Below are 20,281 nucleotides of genomic sequence, written 5' to 3'. Positions count from 1 at the left end.
ACCTGATTTGATTGTAACACAGGAACAAGTAATAGGTTTATTCCATGCTGAAAAGAGAAGGAAGAAAACACAACATTTCAGCTGTGGAACCTCCTGTGGGTGTAAGGATTGCACTGTGTAGCTCAAACTCCATGTGGCTTTGCATTGTCCTTACAAAGCACATGTACAGATAAGGAAACCAGAGTTAACATTTACAGAACAAAAAAAAAACTTTATTTTACCTGCTACTCATCTTGATTCTCAGTCTATGTTTCTTTAGATTGCATGTAGTCGTCTCAGATTCCAAAGATGGACTGCCCAGCTTCCAGCGTGAGTGGACTACAGCAATTTCCCTCAGCTAATAATCAGATCTAGTACTTTCATCTCTCTACAAAGCTCTTTCATGCTTCCCTGGAGTTTTATAGAAATGAAGGCAGTGATTTAAAGTTGTCAGCTCTGCCCCAGTGGTACAGTAAGTGCAGAAAAGGGGAAAAAGTCATTTGTATGTGAATTCAGGCTATGGTTAGCTTTTCTCTTAAGCATTATTGCAATGCTCTGTATTTTATTTTTAAATCAAATCGTCACTTTCTCACTTAGAACATTCCCCAAAAATTGTTTCCATGAAATGATGCTTCCCAAGAGAAAAAGCTCAGAAAGTCAAACACTTCCCCAGATACAAATTTGTTGCCAATATTGCAGAAACTAAAAATACATTAGAGCTGTCTCTCCACCTGCAGCCTGTGGAGATGATAGAAATACAGACAGCAGTAAATGAGTTATCAAAGTACATAAAGATTTTAGGCAAGATACAGAGCACAAAGCAGGGTGCTGGTGAATTCAGATGAGACTTCAATATCATCAAGTTTAACGCTTTATGAAGTTTTCCCTGAATCACAGAGTCACATAGCTTGGTGCTCTGTTCTCACAGGGCAAAGATAGAGATAAACACAGTGCTTCTGTTGATCTCTGATGCAGGGCCAGCGCAGTAAGGTTATTAAAGCATGCATCATTTGAGCTCCTAATGCTCTTTACTGTTCCCTTGCGTTGTTGAAGCTTTTTCTCTAACGTTCTGAACAAAAAACAAACAACTAATTTTTCATTCTGGAGTCTTGTGTGCGAAGCTTTCATTGTTCGTAAAGATGAGGTTTTAAATTTCTAAACTCCTGTCTGAGTAATATTCATAGGCATATTGTAAAAAAGAAAATGGTAAAGTACTCCAAATTATAATGAATACTGCAGTACGTCTAAGGACCAATAAATACAGAAAAGGACCAAAAATGAATTATCCCTATATTCTGAAGCATTTAGAAGAATTTGTTTTTTAAAGAAGATAAATCTTCTGTAAAAGTACAGGCCATACTTACATTTTGTTTTTTTTTCCATTTGATTTACAAATGATAAACTAAACAGTTATACAGAATGTAGGAACTAAATGTGCACCTATTTAAACAATATGGTAATATCGCAATTGTAAATTACTGTGTTTTATAAACCAAAGCTTATTTAAAGTTATATTTAAAACTGGAAATGTAATGTGAATTTAAACAGGGATCATGCAATTAAACTCCCTTCCCCAGTCTAAAAGAATGTATTTTATTAATTAAAAAACACAGTTAATTTGTAAAAATCCAAAAAGGATTATTTGTCTTCTGTGATGTATATTTAATACACCACAGCCTTGTGTCATTGGATTTAAAAATAATTGATTTATACAACACTGTAAACAGATGCATCAGCAGTAATTGAGGAGTTATGCATATCTGTTTTTAGCACTAAAGGTCTCGAATACTAAGCATAATGCACAAGTGAAATGAATGAAAAAATGAGTCGAACACCTATAACCGGTATGGGACCCAATAATTATGTAGAACCTAGAAATACACGTTGAATGAACTCTGGATTAAATGGGAAGAGACACATAAACAATAGATTATGTAAGTGAAAGGACATGGCATGCTGGTGATTAGTGCGGAGTGTAAAAAGCTTTGATAGTGATCTTTCACTGTCAAATACTATAAAAAGGGAAATACTGCAAATGTACATATTATTACTATTTTCATTTCAAAAAGAACACATCTACTGTAGATATATCATGTTATTAATTCCTTGAACTGAACGTGAAAAAGTGAAGACCACATTTACAGTGAGGACAAGGCAACTTGTGCAGGAACAGCAATAAAAAAAGAGACCTTCTTCACAAGAAGAGCTGTCCTAACTCTGTTCCACCTGTGATGGTGGCACAATCGCCCAGCGATGAGTGGAATAAAACGCTGGGTAGGTTTCAAACTGGATCACCCCATATTCAGTGTATTAGTGCATTTCCGAGATGTCCATGGGTACCAACATCAGCACAGGATAGATGGAACGGGATCACACACCTCTGTCATCACCTTCAGAGGGCAGTGACATCAGCTAGCTGGTGCATGTCTGTAGGACATGCAGACACTTTGTAGTCACGGAGGCTAATGGCAGCCATAAAAGGTGCAGTACTGACTTTGTGACTCACATTTACTCCCTCCATGTTGACTTAAGGGCTTCGATGATGGGTGCCTGTTTCAAGAATACTTCTGTAACGGGGTCTACTTTGTCCCCCGCGGGCCCCACCCCAGTGGCTCATGATCCAGTCTGTGCCACGCCCCAGACACGGGCAGACTCCGCTGCACCCACAAGACCAGGTCTGCAGCTGCAGGACTGAAGAGGGCGATGTCAGCTCCGTAACAGGCACAGCACCGCTGAGCCTTAAACCTCATACATCATCAGGCTGGCTCCTCAACAACGTACCACTTCGCCAATCCACACAAGCTCTTTTTCTGAGGCAGTATAGACTTAATTTAATGCTGAACACAAACTCACGCCTCCCAGACTGCAAATCCCAAAACTGGGCTAAATAATAACACCTTGATTGGAGAACTCCAAGCAGAAAAAGAAACGGAAACACAGGCCTTGTTTGCATTTTCATTTGAAATGGAATCAGCTGCTTACAATGCATGTAAATGAATCTATTAAATGAAACTCCTAGTTTTAATTAATTCCTTCATAGCTGACATTATCATCTCGATAAATCTTAGAAGATATGATGAACACTCTGGAATGGGTAAAACCATTTTTTTTTCCAGTTGGGAATTACTTTATATGTAAATGTGAATGTGGGACATAGAAGATAAAGTTCTTTTAAATGCTGCTGTCCAATCATAATTAAAATGAAAACATAACTTGCACAGCAAAGTAAAATAAGTGGTTTTGTTATGAGGAAGTTATACTATTACTACAGGAACACTGATTTTTAAAAGTGATCACAAATATCGAAGTGTTACAAACTAAAAAAAAAATTTAAATAAAAAAGGATTTTTTAATAAAAACCAAACCATAGGATTGCCTTACCTACTTTCCTGACTGATGCCTAGGTGGGCAACTCCTCAAACAGGACCCTCATAAGGCCCTAACACAGAGGTCTCTAATGTTAAAACATTGAACAGTTAGTCCTGTAGAGCCACAGCCAGTTAGCCTTTGAAGGTCACCTGAAATCAATGTGGTCAATTTGTCTTAAGTGAACTCAAATTAATGACAACTGAAAGATATTCTGATTTTTGTTCTATCTCTAAATTTTCCCATTTAATTAATCACAGAGCAACTGTTTCAGGTCTCTAGGAATTGTTGATTTGGTCCTTATCGGAGTGTGAAGAGTACTGCAGGCCAAATAACATACAGAATTGAGATATGCTTGAGCTACCAGTGACCCTAAGCTGGAATAAACAACCTTCCGATAGCAGATGGGATTTCCCACTCTAATTTCCTGCTTAGCTCAAAAAGGAAGTTCAGAAGGTTGGCCCTGCTTTCCTCTGGACTTCAATAAACATCAGCCTTCTAGTATCCCCCAGGCGGTCACCGCGCCCAACCTCTGAGCCTACAGTATAGTCATTCTGTATGACTGCAGGGGCCAGTCACAACAGAGGCAATCCCCACTCACCTGTTCATGCAGTTAGGTGTTTTTTTGTGGTTATCATTTTAGGCTGACGTCTCTGCTAAGGCTTCCAATAGCAAGCTGCATAATGCAGTTGACCACTTAGAAGAATTCCTAGCTGGCATTTCAGGAAAGGAGAGGCTCAGCACCTCTTTTGTTTGAAACTCAGAAGATCTGACTTTTTCCACACCTAAAAACACCTTTTTTGCTGGGGCCTATAGCTTTTTTTTTCCTCATTTTGAAAAGATGTTTTAAGTAAGTGTTGTAAGGATCATAGTTTGGTCTCTGAAAAGGTCTAATTTCTCAGGTTTACAGGACAACAAAATGAATAATCTATATAAAAGCATGTAAAAAATATAATGTTTCTTTACCCAGATCACATTTTGTTAAGATAAAAGTATTTTAGAGGTTGAACCAAGGTTTTGGAGGCACCATTGTCAAATAAAATCATTTTCTACAAATATTCTCATGCATTAGAAATAGTCTCCAGCTCTTCTCCTCCCTTCGTTAGCTAATATACACGGTATACCACAGTACAACACTCTTTATATTGAGAGTGATGGATGGAAAGGAGAAAAGATAGGCCAATGTCTTTTTGTCATTTTTAACACATCTTTTTCATTACAAACAATGGAGCACAATAAATCCACAAGTAGTCTCATATGAATTCCCTTTATTACAGTGTCACTTTATTTACATATATATATAAAACTCATCTTTCATTATAGTTCTTGGGAACTGGATGAATGAAGTCGAAAGGATTTAGGTTCCTCATCAGCTTCCTGCTACAATGTGGCAAATTCTCACCTTGTGCAGATCTCTTGTCCTAAGTCCTCTATGTAAAGGTCACAATATACACAGTAAGCTAAACACTGGTCCAAGCTGTATTTATATGCGTGATGTCTTTTTATTAAAGGAATTTGCATAATTAAACAGCATCATATAACTTTATTCATCTTAGACCTGAATAGCAGCAAATAAATAGCATGGGAATTACATCTAAGGTTTCATGTCAAGTGTTTTAAAGACCCGCAAAAAATGAACTACAGTGCACAGACAGAATGAGCATCCTCATGTATACTTATCATGGAAATGAAGCACAATTTCTTACAACTTTAAAAGGAGAACTTTAAAATCTATGTAATATAGCAGATACTTCCACACAAGCTGCCATTCAAAGCAGTTAATCAACCACAATCTTTTGATTAAAGGAAAAGCTATATTTAGGCCATGTGTGTGTTTATTTAAAAACCCGAACGGTCTAATTGCACTTGTAAATGGAGCTATGACAGGCGTCGCTCCTTTAGCCAGATTCAATTGCGTTTTTGGCATGTACTCTAAGTGTTCACTTCACACAAAGACACTACACACAAACAGAAAGAGAAACAGATAGGATTATGTGAGGAGGAAAAAGCTTACTGAGAGTGTAATTTAAATTTCTCACCTTTTACCCAGATTTGCTACGCCTTGCCTCAGAGAAGCTTCATGCAGAAAAAAACTGCTTGAATCCTTAAAGCAAGTAGCTCATTCCCAGCGAACCTCTCCATGTTCAAAAGGGCTAAGAGTAAGCTAAGGTGTTTGTAAAGTGTACAACATTCCACAGAATATGGGAGAGATTTCGCCCACCACACCATTTCTTTGTACATTGACATGTGCTATGCATACTTTCAAATGGCTCAAAAGTTAGTAAGACATTCCTCACAAAAATTGCAAAAAACAATCACTGTAGGATATTGTACAATGCATTTGTTGTTCCCCCTTAAAAGTCTTTTCTGGCTGAACTGTCGTCGAATTGGACTTGAATTACGCTACCAGCGGATCGCTCCGGAGCAACGCACGTTGCCCCCTGCAGGCACAGAGTCTCTCGCGCTCTCTCAGTCTCTCAAACCCAGCACCAGCACTCTCTGCCGGGTTCAGGAACAAAAACGGGACACCGACACAGTACACCGTACTTCACAACGTTCTAGAACAAACATCACGAGAACGCAAAATAGAAAAGCAACAAAAGGGCTCAGAAGAATTTGTCATCGATTCGGAAATGGGGCCGCGTGACATCATCGGGGTTAATGAACACCGAGATGGACTTTCCCGGGTTCTCCGTCACGAGCTGCTGGAGTTTCTTTGCCAGTCGATCATCCGGTTGGCTCTCGCCGCCATCCGACTGCGGGGAAGGGATGCTGGACGAGCTGCCGCGTCTCTGCAGGTCCAGGGTCAACCGGTTGGCCGCCTTGACGTGTTCGATGGCCGTTCTCAGGTGCTCAGCTGGGTCAGACCGGACAGAAGACAATTTGCGGGCGTGCAACATCACGGTTTCGTCCGAGAGGTGCTCCAGCATGTTGCACTGCGGGATGAAATAGTTGGGGCACATCTTGTTGACTAGACAGTGCTGGAGGTCATCTATGAGGCCGAGAAGGAAATGTGCTGAAAAGTCTTCCTGGGAGAGGTAACTAGCTGGAAGTCTGTCACATGACCAAAGCATCATGCTTCTCAGGTGGTAAGGGCTAATGGCTTTGGGTCGAGATAAAAGTTTAATAATGATGGCCTTACAGGCTTGGTAGGCTTGCATGAGGCTGCTGGAAATGCACTTTTTGAGCTGTACTTCGCTCCGGGCAAACGACAGCCGCCACTCATTCTCCTTCTTACCTTTGAAGGAACAAGCAGGCACCAGATAGAAGCCACTGATGACCTCCTCCTCTGTGATCTTGCCATCCCAGAAATGGTTTTCCATCAGCCAGCTCTGGGCCACTGCTGGCCAACCTTTGAAGGACACCACAGGAACAATGTCATACAACATCCGGCTGCTGCCCACCCCCAAAATGATGGAGATGATGGTGCCATTCTTCTCCACCTTCTCCACCTTGGGCATCCCTCTCTGTGGCTTCTTCTGGATCTCCACCAGCACCACGCTGATAGACTCATAGAACCAGTCTGCAACTTTGGTTGGAGAGAAGAAGTAGTTGGTTGCCCCATTGATGTGGTCCACGATGGTGCAGCAGTCTTTCCACTTGTTGATGGTCCCTTCGTCGAAGAGCCGCAGACTCAGCCAAGAGTGGCAGAGGGCAGAGTGGCGCATGTCAAGGGTGACAGGCTGGTTGCGGTCGTGCAGCTTGAGGGCTGGGACAAGCAGGGTGAAGTCCATGTCGTAGTCTGTGCCCCTGGCATAGACGTTGAGCTCATCTAAGTCCATGTCCACGACCCCTTCGCGCACACCGCCGGATAACAGGAGGTATTCATTGGCAACAGGAAGTTTCTGGTCCAGCTTCTGCACCATCCCTGCAGGAGAGTAAACAGAAGTATGGGTCACTGCGCATGATGACGTATCTCCAATTCTGACAGAACCTTCTTTTAGATTTTCACGTAGCTTCTATTTAAGTGTGACTCTAAGACCCATATCCCATGATAACTTTGAGAAAGGCTGCCCTTCTAAAATAAAACTGAACATATCTGGCAGCACAGTAATGGGACTTCGGATTATACAACACATATTCAGAAGTTGACACGAGTCAACTTGCAGTATTATTCAGCATTATTCCAACTAACACCAAGTTCTATATCAACCAAAGAAATACTTAGAATTTATACCAAAATAAATATGTAATTCTATTTGACATTGTTTTTCATCTTCATAGCAAGGACATAAAGTGCTATTATCATTGTTGGAACATTCTGATAAAGTATTAACCACAAATTTCATGGCCCATGGAAAAAAGGTTGTGTCATTGTCACAAGCATAGTAATTATCATTTTCAGCAGAACAATTACAACTTGAATAATTCCTCGTGCTTTTTTTCTGGCCTTTTACAGAAATTAACCTCAAGAATTAAGTGAAAGAGAAATCGATTGCCCATCATTTAATTCTCAGATTCATTGTGAAGGACAACTACAGGACTTTCTAACAATTTTAGTATTAATTATTCCTTTTGGCAGGTACCTTTCTCAAATGGCAACATACAAAGTATAATCTTGATTTGTAAAATTCTAGCCAACAGTGTCTAAGTCAAATCGCAAAATATAGCTCTTAAATTTCAGGATGTTCCACGTGTGGCATTGCCATTGAATTATAATCAGGTCAAGGCCCTTGCTTGTGGATAATGATTCAAATCCTTGGTAGAGGGGAAATAGAGGGCATTTGATAGTAAAAGCTGGATCTGATTGCGCTCCCAGTTTCCTTCTGCATCTTTATCACAGTCAGGGCCCCTGACACAGGTGGTATTCCAACCCCAGTGCGTCTGGGCTGGACCCACATATGCTGTATACCTCCCAGTAACAGGAGGTGTTTGTGAACAATGCTCAGAAGCTTGCGGAGATGGTTAAGTAGGATTCTGTGACAGCATCGGCCAGCAGTGGAGATAGGTATGGGTCAGACTCCGGGAAACATGAACACTAACACGAGGCCGTGATGAAGTAAAAAAAATCAGGCGGAGGTCAAATCCAAGAGAAAAATACATTTGTCGGAGTCAGGAACAGGAGAGGGTCAAAACCAAAGGCAGGAAATACAACAGGAGCAGAGCGAAAGTTGAGGCTGAAGCAAACTTCACAAATGAGCAGTGAGTGAAGAGGGAAGCTGGTTTACATTGAAGTTTTGAGGATTACTGGAAACAGGTGTGGATGATAATCACTGAAGTGGTGTGATGCAAGAGAAAAATAAAAGAGAACTGAGCATTAGGAGTGGAAAATCCACGACCAGGGTTCGAAACCCACTGCTGCTGGTAAACAAAAAGCCTCATTATAAATGGCATATTTTTTTACCTTAGATCACGCTTGCCTTTTCAATGTCTCTTTTAAGTTGTTTCTGTATAGGACGTCTCTCAGGGTAATATTAAATCTACTTGCAAAAAAAGATATCACGAGAGAGAATAAGAATGGAAAGGACACCAGCGGGCTTAAGAGCAGTGTGTGACGCCATTTTCATTGTTTGGTCGAAATGAGTTTCAAGAATAGTTTTATTTCCAGTGGAAGCCGTTTTAGTTTGAAGGGAAAGCAGCTATTGTAGAAACTGGGATGTGTTAAGAGCAAGGGTTGAAATAGCAGCAAAAGCGCAGACGATATATGAAACACGGCTTCTTGTGTGGGTGGATGACCTTGCATACCTCAGCGCGCTGGAATCATTGATCCCCCGCCAAGCCCATCTCAAGTTTTGCAATAGGAAGAGACATTCACCAAGAACAACAACTTCAGTGACTGACATCTGAAATTCCATCACGTGCTGCTTGTTCTATTTTCTCTTCTGAAATGACTACTGTGTGGTTAGTGTTACAGCTGCAGTGAAAAAAAAACACGGCAATTACCCTTCCAGTGCCCTTCTCTGTCTGGGTTCGAAAGGCGAACCATCTCAAAGACGCCTTGAGCTCACAACCATGAAGGTGTCAGGAGGAGTGCACAGCAGTCACTCCCCACACTCAAGGCCCTCCAACCTGAAACCCAGACCTCTCCCCTGGCTACTAACGTGCAGACTACAGTGTCACGCCCTCTGCAGCCAGAGGGCGCTCCTTCTCTGTCCTGTCCCTAGTTTCCGGTCTGCTGTCCTTCCTGTCCCTCTCTTTCCCTTGGGCTATATATTTCCGGGTCTTGCACTCTGTCCTCGCTCAGCATTGAGGTTCGGATGTCCTGAGACCCGCCTAGCACCAGGGCGCCCCACGTCCGCTCCCTGAGGGCATAGGTTTCTATACGGCATTCCTGAACTCTTTGCACTAATGAGCCCGGCTACGCATATGGGTCTTTTTCCGCTCTCCTGCTCCCCACGGTTAGTCCCTTTGGACGTCCGTGACATACAGGGCACCAGAAACAACACTCTGTGCGACAGGAAGATGAGGACTTCGCACCCATACCCCCTGCTGAGCTCCCACGATCCCCTGGGTGTGTGGTCTGTGTTATTTTAAGCCTTGTAACTCCTGGCACCCATGCCATGTTCAATAATGCGCAATAGTACGCATAATGTTTTGTAAACCTCAAAAAAAAAAGCTCAGAGAACCATCTGCAAAATCAAGCATGACAAAGCATTTTGCGCTTACCAACTGACAGTACACTCTACCGCAGTTTGTTAAACCAAGTCTGTTAAAGGAAAAAGACTGTCAGGATGTTAGGCTTTAGGAAACTGTACTTCTAAAAGCATTACTGTGTGGTTCTAATCAAAGGTATTTTACAGATGAAGCATTCGACGTCTTCTTTAAAAAAGAGGTTTTAGATTTTTTACGCAGGATTTTAAAAGGCACCTTAAAAAAAGTACAAAAGGCAGAATTAAAGACCCCGGAATGAAAATCATCTCTTCAAAAATAGCTACGGGAAACTATTCTATTATAGTGCTTCGTAATTGGATATGTTCTTACATGTTAATTTATTTGCTTTCTGTTATGAAAAACACGAGGAAAAACTCTTTAAATCAATCTCATGAAAACATGTATTTATTTATAAAATGGCCGAGCACCAACAAATCGAACCCACAACCTCCCTAGTTCCAGGTCATGAGCCCTAACCACTGTTCCACACTGCTTTCCTGCAACAAGGCACAAATGCAGAGACACTCTTCTTTCACTGCAACACTTTTAAGCTGTTGCATTACCCAGTTTAAAGCAATCCTGCTGACAGAGTGCAAGTAATGGTATTTAAAACCTTAGCTGGGGCAACAGAGCGCTTTTACTTCACTACTTTCTTGCTTCGATCCTATAATCTTAGTAAAATATTTATGGTTGTTTTACTGACCAAGAGATTGTTTGGCTTTGTACCATGTCCTTGGAACTTGTCCTCAAAAAGTACTTATGTGAAATGCAGAGGTTCACATTTTGGTTTTTCTTCAGATGAACAAATTATTCTTGGCATTAGCTATAACTGCTGTGGTGAGATTTGAAATTAAACAGTTCTAAAGTACCTGAATGGATGGAGAATTCTGAAAATGACATTACTAGGGTTATGCACTATTCATTTGTTTAACAGTGGAGGTCAGAGTGAGATTACAAGATCATTTGGAAGACTCGGGAAACAGTCTGTAACCCATTTTAAGCTTGAGTGGTTTTATGGACACATTTTACAAACTAAAACAGGCAGGTTTGGAATTCGTCATGACACTACCATCTTAGAAAAAGATGCTGTGGTTGTCTATGAAAACTGTTTTAAAGGGCTGAATATAATAAATGTTTTAAAACATGTAAAAGGCTTGATTTCCGCTTAAATGCCTTTAACCTAACTTATTGAACTACCTCGGGATTATTAGTGAAACAAAGACTTGAAGACCCCCCACAAATTCTTTACACATAGAGGTGTGGGGGTGTGGAACACACTGCCCAGCCATGCTGTGAAGCAGAGTTCCTGGGTTCCTTCCAGAAATGTCTGGATTAAATCCTTTGATCAATAAACCAGTTGCAAAGGAATAAGGAAAAGAGGCACTGATTACTTGACATCTGTACCCTTTCTTACAGTAAATTCTAATTGTGAAATGTATTATACGTCTCATTTTATGAAGCAGTCAAGTGAAAACACTTTAAATATCCTGACTGTGCATTTTCTCAGACCAGGAGTAGCCAGCCTACAATATTTTCTTTTATTTGACTTTAGAAATGTAGTGACTTTAGAAAGCAGAAACCTTTCTCTACCGAGGCCTGAATTATTAACAGTTTGTATTAATCTAACTTCAAGGCACACACACTTGAAATCAAAAGAAAATAAAGTTTAAGGTTCCTAGAGCCAAATCTGATTGCTAATATCGAAGATACCTCCAGAAGGTTACAATTTGTTAGGCTACAGTGATGAAGATCTGTTTATGTTACCACATTTGTCTACAATGCAATACTGTATCTGCCTTATTTACTGTAAAAAATAAGAATCTTTGTAAAACAAGTGTGCAACAAATGATACCCACCACTACCCCCTTTGTGTTGAAAACAAAAACAGTACAGATTTCATTTCACTCAGGAAACGTTTTTAAGTTTCCATATCAATGTTTTTTGCATTTCTTCTTAAGAACAAAGTACATTTAATAAAAGTGTTAGGGGAACCTTGACATGTAGGCTCTACTGTGATATTCTTGCCGTTCAGCCCACTGCTCAATAACTGGGAGCCTGTCGAGAGTCTGTTTCAATAACTGGTCTACAGAGTTGCAGAGCTTTGATTTCTCTTTCACTTTCCCTTGACAATTCACTGCAGCAAATCACTCAACATGAGGTGTCCCATTAACAGTATGTATGATATGTGGGGCTGGAAACAGCCACACTGTGTTTCAAATTCACATTATGCACACCCACGCCATCTGTGTGACTTTAAGAGACTCCTCACCCCAGGTCATTCTATATTTACACCTATACAAACAAAAACAACTGTACGACCAGTGCACACCCTGGACGAATTGTGAGTGTGAGGATTGCTTCGTGGTTTGTAATATGTTATTTAAAAAGACAAAACAATCCTTGGTAATAGGCGAAGTGACTAATCTGCAGTCTCTGATGGTTCTGTGTCAGTCTGTTCTCCAGCTGACATTTTTATGCTTAAAACATGTTCAACGTATTAGGGACACAGAGTAATGGGACAATCCATCTTCTACCCTCATGGCCAAACAGGCCATAAATCTAGCAGATCTGCGGAGCTCAGTGTGTTTTTCTTCCCTCCACACATAGAGGGAAATTGATTTTCATTTGGGGTGACACAGTGGTTAGCAGTACTACCTTACAGTGCTGGGGCTTTGGGTTCAATTCCAGACCCAGGGTGTGTGGGTTTCCTCTCGGTGCTCTGGTCTCCTCTCACAGTCCATAAATATACAGTACTGGCCGGTTAATTGGCTTCTGGGAAAATTGGCCCTGGTGATAGTATGTTCATTCTGTGTTTGTGCCCAGCGATGAACTGGCATCCTGTCCAGGGTGTACCCTGCCTTGTACCCATTGTCTGTCAAGATAGGAATCAACTCTCCTGTGACCTTGATTCACATAATGGGGTTAGAAAATGCATAGATGGATTTTGAATGGACGCATGTTAAAAAAATACAACTTTGCAAAGTTGCAAATTTTGCACATTTCATTCTGCTTCTGCCATCGTCAATAAAGACAAGTGAGCCAGTTCAAGAGGCAGCCTTACATATCCAAGCGAGGACACATCCTCCACCATGCTTCGCGGATGAGGTTGTGTAGTTAGGATCACCTCTCTTTTTTCACACTTTTGCCTTTCCTTCACTTTCAAGTTTATCTTCATCTTGTCTTTTCACAAAACTTTGTTTCAGAAATGTTATGGCTTATTTTGGTGCTTCTTTGCCAATGCAAACCTGGCCTTTTTGTTTTTAGTGCTGAAGAAAGGTTTAAATCTTGTAGTGTAATAATAATAATAATAATAATAATAATAATAATAATAATTGCTTACACTTATATAGCGCTTTTCTGGACACTCCACTCAAAGCGCTTTACAGGTAATGGGGACTCCCCTCCACCACCACCAATGTGCAGCATCCACCTGGATGATGTAGCCTTTATAATATTCTCCTGTCAAAGTCTTCTTTCAGCCCTGCACTCTGGAGAAAGTCTGCAGTCTCTTTGGCTGTTATTTTAGGATTTTTCTTCACAGCTCTAATGAGTTTGGCGTCATCAACAGACAATATATTTTTTTTATTTTATACCACCTTTCAGAGCTTCAGCAAATCTCATTTGGTGGATTTCTGGAGTTACCTCAAAATTGAACACAAGATGGCGCTAGCATTCAGCTTTGTAAGGAAAGCATCAACCAGAACATTTCCTGCTCTTAACATGAACAAATGTAGAGATTTAGCATCACAGTCTCAAGAATGCTGTGCAGCTCAAGGTAAAGCAAGTGCTGCTGGAAGGTAAACTGACTGCTGCTGGATGATGAGAGTGTCTCAGAAGATGATCTGGAGCTCCTCTGCACAAGAGAGGGCACCAGCCCTAGTCCTGAAGAGCCAGAACCTGACAGGTTTTGCAGTCAAAAACAGACTAACAGAACTAACTAAATTAACTGTGATTGTAGATCACCTTTAAATCAACAATTTGTAAAGACTTTGAGAACACCCGAGTTTAAATCTATGATCTATGGAGCTCTTTGTTCCTACTGAGCTACAGGGCTTTGGGAGGTTTCACCACAAAAAACTCTCTAAACTGCTTGAGTGAAGAAAATCACTTGCCTCTGCTCCCAGAACAAACGTGATCAGGAATAGCTGCATTCTGGGTAACCCACACAGGAAGGAAGAAATGTAAAAGATGCAAATATTAAGATAAATAAATCTCAACCCTCCATCCGTCCAAGGTTGGATGATGGCCTGGTCTCATCTGTAATCTTCTTTGGGGATCTTTACTGCACCACTCTGGAAAACCAGCCACTGAAGCATCTGGGCATAGGTTTAAATGTGTCCACTAGAGGTCAGGCACATATCATATCTGCAGGAACTGAAGCAGCTGGTCCTAAAGATCTGCTGTCTTTTAAATCACTTCCAAAGGTGTTCTAGAACAGACAACCCAGACAACTGTTTGGCCCAGGTAATCTAGAACAGACAGCTCAGTAGGCTGTTCACACAGGTATTCTAGAACAGAGAGCTCAGCAGGCTGTTCAGCACAGGTGATCTCCAAGATCTGCTTATTTGCCTCATATGTGAAGTATGTCACATGGCTCAAACCAATTATAATAAAGAGATTGTTTAAGCCATTGTATTTTTCTGACCCTGTGAGAAGCTGTTGCACGTTTCTTTTGGTGGCAGACACCTGATTTGGAATTGTGCTTACCACTTCATTTCTGAACTGCACTGTTCAAAATTATCTTCGAAGTACAACAGATCGCTGTTCCTACAGTGCCAGCACAGACACAAAAAATCATGTTATTGTCAACTTTAGTCCAATATCTGTTGCTATACAAATGTTCAAGGACTGACCTGTAATGGATACAAACAGGGTGCACCGTCAGTGCACAAAAAATGGAAACGTCTGGATAAATGAAGGACAACAAGTATTTTGAAATCAGGGACTACCGCACAGCTGTGAGACGTGCTCTAATTAAGCAAATAACTTCTAAGCATGTTTAGAGTCCTACTGTATATAAAAATGCTGGACAGGCCTGGTGGACATGAGGCATCAACCTACAGCCTGAGTGCTGCCTTCCAACACACTCTTTATAATAATTAGCGAAGGGTTCTGGTGATTCTGTAATGATGAGCTGCATATTTTCCTGGTGTGGTCTGGGTGCACTTACTGTAGAAGGCAAGGTCAGTGCTAATCAATACTTAATGATACTGAGTGATCTTGATTGCATGTTGCAGTATTTTCTTCATGCTGGGAGGGGTGTCCTGATGACAATGCCCCATTTACACAACAGGTGTGGCCGCTCAATGATCTAATGAACATGACACTGGTGTTATCCATAAGTCATTGCCTTCTCAGTCACCGCATCTGAACCCAGCTGAACATTTGTGGGATATTTTAGAGTGACTGACAAGCTCGTGGAAGAATGATGCCACATCACTATTAAGAGACTTTATACCGGTGTTTGTTTTTGTCCACTACATGATACAATGTGGCATACAGGATTTAAAGTTTCAGAAAGATTCTTATTCCTCGTAAAAGACTAATTCTCATCTGACAGTCAGTAGGCATTCAAGAAAATGCATGTCTTCAGATTGAAGCCTAGTAAATGAATAAAAAACAGAATACAGATAAGGGGTGAAAGCTCCAATATAGTGTAATATTGGGGTACCACAGGCACCACACAGGTAATATTTTACCACTGCTCTTCCCAATTTACATTGATGATCTAGATTCTGATCTAGTTAGTAGAAACTAGTCAGTTCACAGATGAGATGGAAATAAGAGGATTAGCAAGCAGTAGAAGCACGAAGGGAAAATCAAAATGATTTTGACATTATAAGACAAACATCTGGCAGATGATACTTAAGCAGACAAACTGCAGAGTGTTACAGACAGGTTGCAGAAAAACAATAAATTTAAGATGGGAAAGCTTAAAGCTTGAAGAGGAAAAATACTTTGGAACATACTTTGATGATTTCAATTTCTAGGCTATGCCAGAAAACAATAACATAACACACCGTTAGAGGTACAGAATGTAAATCTGGGGATGTTATGTTAAACAATACACTAGTAATACAGTACCTCAGACTAGAGTGTGCAAATGTGGTCACTGTTACAAAAATGTGCTGCTGCTCTGGAATCAGTCCAGAGAAGAGCAAGCCACAACTTTTAACAAACATCGAAAAAACAAATCACAAAACTATCACACCTACTGTATGTTATTCCCATGGCAGTGAATACAGTCACAAATGAATAAAACTGCTGCAAGCAATGCTCTCATCAGCTCTGCCAGTGCCAGAATGGGGTTTCCCCTCAATTTGTAATTAGTTTCTACCCACTGACCCTACTATTGCATCTAAATTGTACAAGTTTTGAAGTGCATGAGCCAATGCTGTAGAATATTCTCCCGAGACTGTAAAGCTCATAAATTTTGCAATTCTTCTAGTATTAATGTAAGAAAGGGAACTCTGCATTGCCAACCACGATTTATCATGTTTTTATCTGCTTATTAAATGAAAATGTTAAATAAGAAAAACAGCCCTTATGATAGTCCAGAGTTAACACCCCAGTGAAGAAAATCACCACTCCATAATGCATTACAGATTGTCATCATTGAGCACAAAGCACCACCTCCTAGTCCGCAAAGCAATAAGGCACATCCTGAATGAAATATCATAGATAACCCATATACTGTAACACCAGCCAAATTCTAGGGAGTTTATCTTGATGTTTGAAACAGAGTTTTGTGACATGCATCCCTTCTGCCAAAACATGTCTGCCTCTATAACTCCTGAGGCAGGTTTCAGTTCTGTAAGAGAAACGATTTGTACACTGAGGGGTCCAACCACTGTGACAGCACTTCAAAAGGGACTGTAGGATAGTGAATGCAGAACTAAAAAAAAATCCCAACAGAGCAAGAACAGACAGGAGGAAAGAGGAGAGTGATGCCATGATCTCAGTTTGCGATCAGTAACCTGGATCTACAGGAACTCGGAGTCCCATGGAAACTGCTGACACTCACTATGCTGCATCTTTAGAACAATGAGGCTTGCTGCCCTGGATGAACTTCATAACAACGTGCCGAACATAACGTTCCCTGTGCTCAGGGCTGAAAACAGGACGGCTTTAAAAGTGATTAACCACTGGCCTGAAGAAAATCACTAACAACAGCTACAGCACTGCAAGCAGCCACAAAAGAAGTTACTGGGCTACTGCAGCTTCAGATCCCTTTGAAATACACCAGGAATTAAGGTTCCTTTTCTACCCAACTTCGAGATTCCTCATAGACTGTCCAAGGAGCTGCCAATAAAACAAGGGAAAATATCCCTTTTCCCCATCACACACAATGTTCATGCTTTCACGGGACCTATGCAGAACCCACTGGCCCATACAGCTGTCTGCAACACTTGTTAATTAACAGCATGTAGCATTATTTGCAATCTTTTCTTGATTCTCACTCAGGAAGCAATATTTTGACAAGGAGGCCCCTGGCAAAAGATTGAATCCCCCGCCATTCTAGAAAACTCCTGAGACTTTAAGAGACTGGGCACTGCAACATCTTATCTGTGGAGCATATTAACCTCCTAAGCAGGATGGTGTCCATGATGCATGTTACATAGTGGTATTAATATAGTGTAATTGTGCTTTTCTAATTTACAGCAAACACAATGACTGGCAAAAGGGCTCCACCAAGAAAGTCGAGTACACCAGAAGCACTGGCCTTGACCAAGATTATATCTTATATAATGCAGTTCTTCCCACAGACAGCAACGCTGCCACCATTGTCTGATCTTGTTAGCTGTAAAGAGCTAATCAGTTCTGGGATGAAGACCTCTAAGGCATTATTTACCAGCCTTGTCCTGGAGGAACACTATCTGCTGGGTTCCATTCCAGCTGAGCTCTTCACAGTACCAGAGCTACTTGATCACTGACTTGATATTCTTTCTTCCTAAGACTTTTAACTTATTTTGTCAGTCAGTCCTCACTGTAACCTACTTGATATCAGTTTTAAGTAGCTCTCACTAGCTGATAAACAAATGTTGACCAGAAAGGTGGGAGTGGCACTATATGAGACACACCCACAATGGACGTGATACTCTGATGGACACACCCACAGGAAGCGGGGCTGCTGCTACACTGGACATGCCCACAGGGGGTATTTTCCTCCTGCAAAGATCCAACTGCTCATTTCAGGCAACTCATTTGAATGAGGGAAGTCCTCAAGCTCAGAAATTGGTACAGAGTTTATACCAATTACAAAACCTTTTTGATCTTTTAAGAGCTGAAACAGTTTAAAAATATGCCCACAACAGAAAACGTCAGTGGTGGGTGAAGTGTGTCCTCTCCTATATGTAAATTGCTTTGGGATGAAAGGCACCACACAAATGCAAGCACTTCACACGTGTAGATGTATTGTTGATGCAGGGAGATGAACAGGAGCACACTCTACATTATGTTAAATTGTTCTCATTAGAATTTCTTGACAGAAAAGTATATTTTGGCCATTATTTAGCCTAACGTTTAAAGCTGTGGAATACTGCTCTGCTAAGGAAATATGTTTGCATGCAAATTAAAAATAGAGACAGCGTTAGATGGAGACAATGGTTACAGGTGGTGAGCTGTCCTGATGGGACTGGCACTGCTACTCCACAGGGAAAGACCACTGAAGCATGTGGCCATCAGCACTTGATGACATCAGGATGCTCCAGGCCATGAAGACAGTGCAGCATAAATGTTTAGCAATTCAGTTGCCCCAAGAGATCTCTGGGCACCGCAGGTTTTCTGCTGTTCTCTGTTACCAGGGCCAGCTGTGCATTAAAAAAGGCTCCACAGGCCTCTTCAAAAATAACTACTCTAGGGTTTACCACATACTCTCTTTAGGCCTACGTCTCTGTCAAATAGGCAGTGTTACGTTACCTCTGAGTTATTTGAATCAACTGTGCTCAACCACAGTTTAAAAGTAGGACAGCAAAGAAAATGCCAAAATGCCATGTTCTTTTATACTCACGAATGCACAAAAGAACAGCACCAAGAAAAAGTCTGGGAACCCCCAGATTGGTCTGTGTTCTCAAATATTTTAGACAAAATCAGATCTTTATCAAAGCCTTAAGAAAAGATCAAGATTAATGTACAGTATAACACAAGACAAGATACATTTGAATTTAATAAAACAACCCAACAAAAATGATCCTCACGTGAATAATTATATGAACCCTTAGACTTACTAACTAGGTGTTCCTTGTAACTGTTTATCAGTCTCTTGCATCAGATTGTATTAATTTAAATAATTAATTTTGGCCTATTTTTCCTTATAGAATTTAATTAAGTTGGTGACCTTTGAGCGTCTCTTTCATAAACAGCTCAATTTAAGGTCCTGCCATAACAATTTAATGAGATTTAGGCCTGGACTTTGACTTGGCCAAACGCAAAATTTCTGCCATTCTGTTGCTGATCTGCTTGTATGTTTAGGATCATTGTCTTGCTGCATGAGCCATTCATAGCTCAGCTTCAGGTGAGGAATGGATGGCTTGACATTCTCCTCCTGGTTTTCCTGACACAACACTGAATTCACGGTTCCATAAAGGATGACAGGTCTTCCAGGGACCAGGGGCACTAAGGCAGCCTTGAGCCATGATTCTCTCACACCCATGCTTGATGGTCAAAATGAGGCTCTTCTGTTTTGCTTCTGTCCCACAAAACATTTCTCACGTCAAGAATAAGATTTTTTGTCTGGTCTGTTCAGATAACATGCTCCAGCACATCATGTGGTTCGTCCAGGTGCTCTTTGGTGAACTTGAGAAGGGCGGCAATGATCTTTTTAGAGCAGATGTTTTCTTCCTGGCTAGCCTCTCATGAAAACCCTTCCCTGTATTAACTGAACAATTCTTTCTGACCTCCTCTGAAATCGCTTTTGTGTCCATTAACTTGTATAGGGAACACTAAACTCTGACCATTATAGAAGACAGGGTTGCCAAATCCCAAACCCCAGTCCTTGTTTACTTAGCCCTTACTTTGCTCTTCACTTATTTAGCTATTTTTATTCTACTTCATACACTACACCATGGCATCTCAGAAAACAGTAAATTGGGAAATATAATCCCTTTCGTGCTTTCGGTACTTTCGGTTCCCTTTAAGTACTTTCGGTACTTAAGAAAAGACCAGGTTTGATTAAACAAGGGTATTACAGCAAGAAATTGTAATTCCTATAACCATATTGAGAGTTTTTTTTCAGTAAGAAGCTTACTGTACATCTCTTTCAAAAAATAGGTTAAGATATATGGGTTTAGTTAGTACAGAGAAAACAAAAATGGCTTCAGATTAAATCCAATTATTTGTGGACTGA

General features: G+C 40.8%; 1 protein-coding gene across 1 annotated transcript in view; it reads right to left on the bottom strand.

The window, feature by feature from the left end:
- Positions 1-4,596: 4,596 nt before the first annotated feature.
- Positions 4,597-20,281, bottom strand: part of LOC102694373 (nucleotidyltransferase MB21D2) — a 39,135-nt gene continuing 23,450 nt past the window's right edge. The window contains exon 2 of the mRNA XM_006637871.3: positions 4,597-7,213. Coding sequence (XP_006637934.1) covers positions 5,952-7,213 — 1,262 coding nt within the window. The 3' untranslated portion in view covers positions 4,597-5,951. The remainder of the gene's footprint in view (positions 7,214-20,281) is intronic.

This window comes from Lepisosteus oculatus, chromosome 13 (genome assembly GCF_040954835.1).
Source record: "Lepisosteus oculatus isolate fLepOcu1 chromosome 13, fLepOcu1.hap2, whole genome shotgun sequence".
Lineage (NCBI taxonomy): Eukaryota > Metazoa > Chordata > Actinopteri > Semionotiformes > Lepisosteidae > Lepisosteus > Lepisosteus oculatus.
Note: the sequence above shows the minus strand (reverse complement) of the source record. Positions and strands in the feature narration are given on the sequence as shown.